The sequence below is a fragment of the Pyrus communis genome, chromosome 13 (genome assembly GCF_041283825.1).
Source record: "Pyrus communis isolate YQ-2024b chromosome 13, ASM4128382v1, whole genome shotgun sequence".
Lineage (NCBI taxonomy): Eukaryota > Viridiplantae > Streptophyta > Magnoliopsida > Rosales > Rosaceae > Pyrus > Pyrus communis.
Genome location: NC_142577.1, coordinates 29,254,424 through 29,264,171, shown reverse-complemented (window position 1 = coordinate 29,264,171; position 9,748 = coordinate 29,254,424). Strand labels below are relative to the sequence as shown.

General features: G+C 37.9%; 1 protein-coding gene across 1 annotated transcript; it reads right to left on the bottom strand.

Annotated features, from left to right (window-relative positions):
- Window positions 1–3,500: 3,500 nt before the first annotated feature.
- Window positions 3,501–9,270, bottom strand: LOC137737388 (uncharacterized). The gene is made up of 7 exons (XM_088683245.1): window positions 9,207–9,270; window positions 7,827–8,288; window positions 7,444–7,719; window positions 7,179–7,340; window positions 5,031–5,113; window positions 4,215–4,920; window positions 3,501–3,977 (listed from the first exon to the last, which is right to left on the bottom strand). Exons 2-7 carry the CDS (start codon window positions 8,256–8,258, stop codon window positions 3,633–3,635), a joined length of 2,004 nt encoding a protein of 667 aa, XP_088539371.1. The 5' UTR covers window positions 8,259–8,288; window positions 9,207–9,270; the 3' UTR covers window positions 3,501–3,632.
- Between the last annotated feature and the right edge of the window lie 478 nt (window positions 9,271–9,748).

Below are 9,748 nucleotides of genomic sequence, written 5' to 3'. Positions count from 1 at the left end.
TGAAGCTCAAGGAAATTTTTTATAGGATGACAATAAGGTCAGCAATGCTACATGGCACATAATGTTGAGCGGTGAAGCATCAACACGTACATAAATATGGTATATCAGAAATGAGAATGTTTCGTTGGATGTGTGGGCACACAAGAAATGATAAGATTAAAAATGAGAATATTCGAGGTAAAGTAGAAGGAAATTGAAGGAAAGATGAGAGAATATTGGTTATGATAGTTTGAACATGTAAAACGAAAGCCTACTGACACCTTGGTTAAAAAATGCGATTACGAGACATAGGTTCAGGGGCGAAAGGGTAGAGGAAGACCTAAGAAGATTTTGGAAGGGACTCTAAGAAAATATTTAGAGTATGTGGATTTAACAAAAGATGTGACACAAAATCGAGAGCAATGGCGTTTTAGGATTCATACAGCTGACTTCACTTAATAGAAAAATGCTTTGTTATTGTTGTTTTGGTTTGGGTTTGATATACGGTTTGCTTTTTTGAAACCACCCAGATAAGTTTGGAGTTCTACAGCAACCATCGCATAATAATAACACAGCGGCTTTTTAGCCAAAATAGTCCCTGAGATTTGCATAACACATCACTTTGGTCCATAAGATTGAAAATCAATAGAAATGGTCCCTGAGATTGTCCACCATCCATTATTTTGGTCATTCTGTTAAAAACTTCGTTAAGTGTCCTGGAGCTTTTGGCCGGAAGTTTAAGCAATTTTCAAAGCTTCGTAATTCAATCATTTCTTAACCAAATTCGACTCATAATATATCAAAATGAAGATAGGAAAGTGTATAACAAGATTATAAATATTTTGAAGCCCAATGGCTGTTGAAGATGACCAGAAAATAGCCTGAAAGGTGACTGGTTTGCGGGAAACTAGGTAAACTTCAAACGTTTATAACTTCTCAATACTCAACGAAATCGAGTGATTTAAAAACGAAAATCACACTTCTCAATAAGAAAAAGATAATGATACCTTCATCGAAGGCTAATTCACCCTGGTTTGGTCAAAAAGGGCTCGAAAGTGGCTAACTTGAGACCAAGACAACAACTTTCAAGCTGTTTTCCGACCAAAGTGCGATGATTTGGCCATCAAGAAAGGTACCATTCTCCGCATCTTGTCGAGAAGTATGATTTTCATTTTTGAATCACTTGATTTCGTTGAGTATTGAAGAAGTTATGAACGTTTAAAGTTTACCTAGTTTCATACGAATTTTCTAATTTTCCCTCGGATCAGTCACATTTTAAGCTATTTTCCGGTCATCTCCGGCAACCATTGGGCTTCCAAATAGGTATAATCTTGTTTGACACTTTCCTATCTTCATTTGATATATTATAGATCGAATTTGGTTAATAAACGATTGAGTTACGAATCTTTGAAAATTGTCCAAACTTTCGGCCAAGAACGGAACTTAACAGAGTTTTTAACGGAAGGACAAAACTAATGGATGTTGGACAATCTCAGGGACCATTTCTATTGATTTTCAATCTCAGAGACCAAAGTGATGTGTTATGCAAATCTTATGAACCATTTTGACTAAAAAGCCTAACGTAGCCTAATTAAAAATGTTTTCCAATCACAAACGTTATTTTAGACCAATTTCTGGAGAAATTTTTAGTTGTGACGGGAACACAACACAAGTGGTATACCATGTGTTTTAATAGGAGTGGTGAGAAATTTTATTTTTTAAGTTATTAACTTTTTAGCATACATATCGCACACTTTATATAATAACATGTAATGTACTATTTCGTGTAACGATTATACTGAAAAATCTCTCTAGTTTTTTATACATAGAAATATCGTTGTTTCTAAATTTCCGATTAGAAAATTTTCTTTTATGGAACTTTAATAAAAAACTTTTGATATTATTCATAATATTTACTTTACCCTTTATTTTATCTTTATCGTTAAAACACAAAATTTTCAACTATCATTTCTTATTTCTGAATAGATATTTTTTGTCCACATAGCACCTATCATCTTGAGATGGTTTTGGGGTGTCCGTCATATTTATTTTACCGTTCCAACCGCTTCAATTCCACAATACTTTAACATCAAACACAGAGCCTGGTCGTGGCTGTAGCCGTAGGTCGGCAAAGGCAATAGAATTTCATGTATTTCTCGATGGCCTTGGAAATTCCATGTCAAAATATTGCTGGATATACAGTTTGCACCATAAACTAAAATATAATGAGAAACAATTTCAGGGAAGTGAAACGAATATGATGTAAATTTAATCAATTTCATTTATGATTGAATCCAACATATTTATAACTAATTAACAGAAAATAAAGGAAAAACAGAGGAAATAGAAAAGGAGAGGGTAAGAGATCTGACGACTTTACCAGCACCCCAAAAAGCATAAAATAGTGAGAATTATTTATTTAGAGAAAGGGTGGGAAAAGGAGGAGGCAGAGGAAATCATGGGACTTAGTGGCATCGGTAGGAGGAGATGGAGGACTCCAGATCATCAGGTTTTCTCACCGAGCAACTAAGTCCAATAACTTCCTCAACCTCTTTCTCCTTTTCCCCTTCTCTCATATCGTATTTTTCATTTCTCCCTTTTTTGTTTTCCTTTCTTCACCAGACGACGAAAACAACGCTCGCCTTACTCCCTCCCATTTATATACACACACAGCGTGACGTAGCCCTAGTTTCATATATGGGCCGAGTTTTTTGACCTAATGAATACTATTCATGTTTGGGCTGAGCATGGGCCTTCTTTCTTATTACATGTTTTTATTGTCTAATATGCTCTTAACTTTTTTTTGCTCCATATTTTCAATCTACAAGTTTTACGTTTGAGCAAAAATAATATGTGGTTTTATCCACACACCGTCTTTTACTTCTCACAGACTCTTCTTATTTTTCGATCGCCAGATTTAACAATTGAAGAATATCAATGGATAAATATTAATTTAACAAAAGTGTGTAAGAGGTAAAACTGAGTGATACCACTACCCAAACTAAATTCATCGGGTCTAAAATTCATTTGGTGGGCCAAATGGCCCAATATGAATGGGCTTTTAGTTGCCCCTCGAAAAACACATTTTACAGAATAAATAATAAAAATATAAATATAAATAAAGAAGTTGTAGTATCATATGCAGGGCAACAAAATAAATTCATTCAAACAAAAGAGAATGTGCAATTTAAAAGATACATAAACGTGCAAAAGTCATTCCTTATAGAGGAACAATATAACAATATTAAAAAAACAAAAGAGGCTTAGGAGCTCATATCTCTAAAGAAACACCAAACACCTCATGCATGAAGAAGTATATACGATGATACTTCCCAATGTTCAAATGTAGTTGAACCCGAATCAACTTGTACAAAAATGAGATAGGAGCTCATATCTCTCTGGGTAGAAACCGCATCTTTTCTTCACCTTCCAGGCCATTTTTCTTCGCCTTCCACACCATCGCCATCGAGTCTTTACACATTTTACCTCAACATATTTATTATTTACCGCAGCATATCATATGAGACTAATTAGTTTTTATTTTGTTTAAGTCCGTATTTATACTTACTTCATACCCGATATATACCATTATATACGATATCTTCCGATAGGAGGCATATGTAACGTAAACATTTGGCTCTCCATCATCATACTCATTTATTTTGCCTGTCCAGATTGAACTGCCTTTGACTGGGCTTGTTTGGAACCATCAGCTTCTCATTCTCGGTGAGGGCGTGGCGGAAATGGCAGCGGTGACCGTATGGGCAGACAACACCGGAAAGCACCATCCTGCAGACGTCGGTCTTGTAGCGCGGGTGGCGGATCACAGGGCGGAGCTCCTCAATTCCATGTGCAAACTGGCAGTGATCGCCGTAAGGACACTCTCCAACCTCCTGCCACTTGTTGCACAGCTCTGTCTTGAACATGCCTTGGTTGTAAACTTCCAATTCCACCGGTGGCTCCTCCTCTTTCACCCCTATCGGAACGAACACTTTTTGCTGCACCAACCATCGTCATCATCAGTTCCCACCACCATCATTACACAAAATCAAACTGAAAGTTAATACACTGTTTATTCAACAACTGTTTGTCCGCATCGAAATTAGATTAAGAATTAAGCAAATTAAAAAAGCCTAAACTAAAATAAAAACCGCATTAAAATTAGACTGAAAATTATAATTTTATGAATTAAATTAAATAAAATTCAATAGTGAGGATATAGGAAATGGGCTTACCGAAGCATTGAATGTAGTGGCGGTCCCAGTCCGGGTGGCAGTGCTAGCACCGGCTTGAGCGGCCTGAGCAGCCTTCACGTATCCGTTAGACCTCACAGAAATGCTCTTAGGCAGCGAAAACCTCTCCGCATCAATATTCTCGGCGTCGCCGCCTTCGCTCTCAATCACACTCGTAGGGCTCTCGTCGGACACGTCCTGCTCTGCTCGTTTGTCATCAGTTCTCATGTAGCCAAGTCCGCTAACGATCCCAAACGGCGTCGTTGTCCGCACAGAGGAAGGGGAACCGAACTTTTTCTGTACTGAGGCGTGGATGAGTAGACTGAGGTGCTTGTTGAGCTCGAGATTGAGAGAGCGGAGATGAACGTTCTCGCGACGGAGCGCGTCGGCTTCCTCGGAGGTTTCTTGGAGGTGCTTGAGGCAGCGGCTGTGGCGGTTCACCATCTCCTGATGATCTTGAACGAGGATCGAATGGTAGAGTTGGCGGTGGCGGTGAGCTGAAGACGAGTCGTGGTCCGATTCTTCGACGTCGTATCGACTTACCGAAGGCTTGCTATCGAATATAGCGGAGTAGAGGGAAGCGAACACGGCATCGTCTGCGCTAGATTGCGATTTGAGTGGCGATTTCGGCATTGCAGATGTGGCGTGGCCGCCATAGGCGGTGGAGGAAGTGTCGTTTTGCATCTCCACTGTTGTCGTTTCGCTGCACCTGAATTACAGAGCCAACGCAAAAAAGCGTTTAGTTCAATTCGCGAAAGAAAAACAAGAAATCTATCGCTTTATAATCAAGAAAAGCACGTAAGCAAACAGGAATTGTACCTTTTCTCGAAATTCCGGTTCAATTTCTTCAATTTTACTCTGAAATTTAACAGAGGAGCAGTGTTCTGAATCTCTGAAGCAATCTAATTAATTAATGGAAACAGATCTAGATTCAATTTCACAAATATTGAAAAATAAATAGAATTTTCAAAAAAATTGATGAGAAATCGATCGAACGAAGAATTAAAGCAGAGACTAAAAAGCTGTTTGGATCGAGAGAAAACGAAGAGCAGTTGTTTACCTTCAGAAGCAACAGAAGATCTTCTCCTCTTCCTCCTCCTCCTCCTCCGGTTGGAGTGAGAAGAGTGACGAATGGAGGTGCTCAGGTACGGTGGAGGAGAGATTTGGAGGGAAAGGGGAGGAGCAAAACGGATTCGAAACTGTTTTAGACAAAGCGCTTAGCTGAATGCTTTATCAGCTTCTCAACCGAAGCATCTTAGTGTTTTTTACCTGATCTGTCCTCATTGTTAGACCGGCTTTGTTGTATTATGCAGGGTTTTTTGGTCATTTACTAACATCGGTTGGTTAGGACTGAAGTACTGAAGAGCAGGAAGTTATATCTTCAGCTACTTTGAGCCATTGGATTTTGATGGATTTGATCGAACGGTTTTCAAACCTTTCCGGCCCGCCAAATGCGGGGCATGATGAGATTCAACATACACGCGCCCGCAGTAGATAATTTATTCAGTGCGTTCACCCACGAGGTTAGATTGACTGAGTGAGTGCCAACTCGTAACTAGTTCGCAACAAATGTTACAATTATCAAAGGGGTAGAGAAATGCCTAAGGAGACTTGAAAATAGATATGAAATATTTGGAGTTAACGAAAAATTTGATCCAAAACGAGCGCAATAACGTTTTAAGATTCATACAATCGATCTATTTAATAGAATAAAACTTTATTATTGCTGTTAGTTGTTTTGGGTCAACAAATGGGTTGATCAACCCGCAAATTGTTACCTAAAATAATCCAACACCTCATATTTTTACTTAGAAGATTTAGAAATGTTATTGTGTTTTAATATAATATCAGCTTTATTTGTCCAATATATATATCAGCTTTATTTTGTTAACAATGTACATATTGGATCTTATATTCGTACGAATTTCAAATCATGCAACATGTTTTTATTCATAATTGGCGTCCTTACACACGTGCACATTGTACTTTATTTTGCCTTTTGGGTAAACCGGTTTTCAATTAACTTTTAATTAAGGTGGTTAATTATTTAAAAAACCGATTAGGACGTGAGTAGCATTCAAATGAAAGACGGAATCCAATCATCGCTTTCTATCGGTTATGGTTATGGGGAGGAGGTTGCTTGTTTAACACATCCACTGGCATAACAACCTGCCATCAAAATCTACTATCCAATGTTTGGTAAGATCGATCCCGAATGCCTCCCTCCCAATAGCATGTTTTCTCAGCATAATTAAGCTTCTTCTTTATTCAAACAAACTGCTAAATGGTTTTACTGTCATTTTCTTTACAGTTTGGCTGTGTTTTCCACGTAGCTTCTTATGATTCAAACATTATCTATGAAATCAAATTGGAAATCATTAGTCTTCCATATGTAACAAATCAATGGTAACAATTAAGATTATTCTCATGATACTGATGATTAAAATATCATCAACTTGATTGTTTTTTACAAAGTTGATCTTTAAACGTGAATTAAGAACTCGATTATGACATGTGTACGGTGAAATTCGTTATCACAATTGGGTAGACAATGAGGCACACTCTCAGAGTGGATGTAAGTAATTTCTTAATTAAGGCAGTGAACTTTGTACAACCAATATGTCACGTACCCTTTCATACGTTGTGTACATTATACTAGTACATAAATGAAACACAAACACTATCTCCTATTTTTTATTCATGGAATACTCATCACTAAGATAGATAACGAGAAATGTGTTGGATCTTATAGCTTCTATGAATGGTAAGAGCAAATACTTAACTTCCGCCCAAGAGAATAATGGATTATCTTCCCTTTGAATTTGCAGCATAACTTTCATGAATTGCGGCTCTGCATTTGTAATCGTACTTCTGCTAAAAGGAAAAAAAAAAAACACCACACAACATATACGTTATATTTATTTAAGAAAGAAACAAAAGAAATGAATTTGATTGATGTTCAGAGACCTCCTTTGCTCTAGCATGGCCCTCATATGGTACATATTGATCAGCTCCAAATGACTCCTCGAAGTTTCGGAAAATCGAATCAACGTCAGGAGTATTGAGATCAGCATGATCGTAAGTTTGTTCTTCACAAACGCCGAGATCTTGCATATTCTGAGACCACAGCTGCAAAATCAATCAATTGAGAATTCTTCAGTGCACATTCAGCCGAATAATTCATAGATGTATGTTATGGATTGATTTACTACCCGCAATTTCAATTATTTACCTGACTGTTTTGCACTGGACTTCTGCAATGCCAAAATGATTCTGTATAAAATGGAAGTTCTTCATTAGATTCGAATTTCCGGCTTGAAGTAGTACCGTTGTGATGATGCACTAAAGAACGTTTATCATGACTTTGTTGATCATGAGCAGATACCAGAAGCGAATTAGGGTTATTCTCCTCACTCAGCTGAAGCCTTTTCAAATCAAGAATCTGATCCAGAATAAAACTGTTACAAGAGCTTTTCTGATATTTACCTCCATCTCCATGGGAAGATATCTGCAAAAGATATTAATACCGAAAAAAAAAAAAAAAAAAAAAAAAAAACCCTAACTTTTAGGAACCGAAAAGTAAAGTTTGGCTCGTCATAGAAATTCCAAGTTTACCGCATTTCTGCCAGTACTGGTGGACAGATTCTCATTCAGTTTGAACCCCCAAAATGCTGCAAATTCCTTGGCGGACGGGCAACCGGTATAACTGCTGATCATGGTCCGTTTCTGATGCGGCCTTGAAGAGTGCCGGTGCAGGCTCTGGTCGCATACACGGCACATAAACATCCGGTGATCCAAACACTGATCGTCGGCTGAACGGTATTTGCACGAATCGCATAAGAGGGTTCGCTGATGGGAGTCGACAATTGGGTTAGCAGAATGGACTTTTGCATCGCAGGAAAGGCAAAGACGTGCAGCGTCGGCTTCACAGTACACAACTGGCCTCAAATCCAAGCACAAATCACAACTTTTCTTCATTGGGTTTGACCTCTGTATATACTTCACCAAATTCCTCCAAAGATTCAAATTGCTGCAGCAGATATTCATCACATCAGTGGTCACTGGACTTGAACTGACCTGTTTTGACTCAATTAAACGAAGTATAAACTTGCCTTTCTTTTTAATTAACTAGCAATTGTGCACATACTATGCATGTGCTTATCAATTCAACATTTATAAACCTCAACATACGACTTTGTTTTTGTTAATTCATCGTTACTAAATTAAACACTTTACTAATGATTATACGTAATTTATGCAGCAACGAAATGCTCTTGCAGACAAATAGAGCGTTGTTAGTTCATAAAAATAACGGCAACATTTTATTAAAGTCAATCCTTTGAAACGAACAAAGACAACTCTCCCTACGCAGCGTTTTATTAAACTCAAGCCTTCAAAATGTTAGCGTGTTGACTGTTGAGTTTTAAAAGAGAAAGCAAAACAACTCCTCTTTTTCGCGAGTTGTAGAGACTCTTGCAGACATTGCATCTAAATCCAGCTAGCACAACCTGCACAGATAATAATGGGGGGGGGGGTGGGTGCTCAGAGGTCCTCTCAAGCCTTTCTCCAGGACTCCCGTTGCTCCCGGGACCACCAAGTCCCTCTTTAGATTCGGCCCTAACCCAATCGATGAATAATCTAAATGTGTAAATCTCAAAAAAAAAAGAAGCCTAACTTCAAAACAAATTGAAGGAAAAAAAAGGGATAAACAGCAACCTCAATTCGTCTTAGGCGATCCAAGGATTCCAAACTGAAAGAAAACACTAAAAAAATCCCCTGCATGCGTACAAATTAATCCCAAAAATAATTGTAGTTTAAAATTCAGAAACTTAATTAAAAACCCTAATAAGTAAAGATAAACTAAAACCTATCATTTTATTTCCTGAGGAAAAAAAAAAAGAAAAAAAAAGCAGTCTCAGAACGTCTACTGCGTAGAATTTTGCACTAAGAAATACAATTTTTCCCCGGAAAAAAATCAAGGCTCATGAGGCTGACCTTCTTCTGTTGTGATTTGGAGGAGCTGCCGCTCAACTGTTCATGGCCTCTTCGAAATTATCTTTGGCTATATGGGGGGACGTGTAAAAGTGAACCTTTTTTATAAGCGTAATATTCCGACATGGGTAATGGACAGCGGGTCCCACCGGCGGTCTGAAGGGATGTTCTTATTGGTGGATGAAGAGACGTACCTGCTTCCACCAATGGGGATTTGACAGCACTTGAGCTCTGTTAGGTATTTCGGCGCGGGAGTTAGGACTGAGTTGTGGGCTCCATATACCCAACCACACGAATAGCCAGCTGCCAAGTACGGATTTCCGTACCTCCATTATCCATACTCCTCTTTTGTTGATCTTTTAATTTTTTTAAATACAAATCGTTGATGTCATATTTACTTTTCGACGTTACATCCATTGTAATTTTTTTTTCAATTTTTTCAGTCAAAATCTTTTCTATGATTGTCATAATTCTATACTTCAATTTGTGAGATTTAAAATTATTGAAAGTGGTCTATGAAAAATTAGGGGTGTGCTATTATACAT

Coding starts and splice junctions, on each gene's coding strand:
- LOC137737388 (XM_088683245.1), bottom strand. CDS start 8,258: ATGAATATCTGCTGCAGCAATTTGAATCTTTGGAGGAATTTGGTGAAG. Junction 5,114..7,178: donor GCCATGCTAGAGCAAAGGAG/GTCTCTGAACAT, acceptor TTAATTAATTAG/ATTGCTTCAGAGATTCAGAA. Junction 4,921..5,030: donor AACCGGAATTTCGAGAAAAG/GTACAATTCCTG, acceptor TCTGTAATTCAG/GTGCAGCGAAACGACAACAG.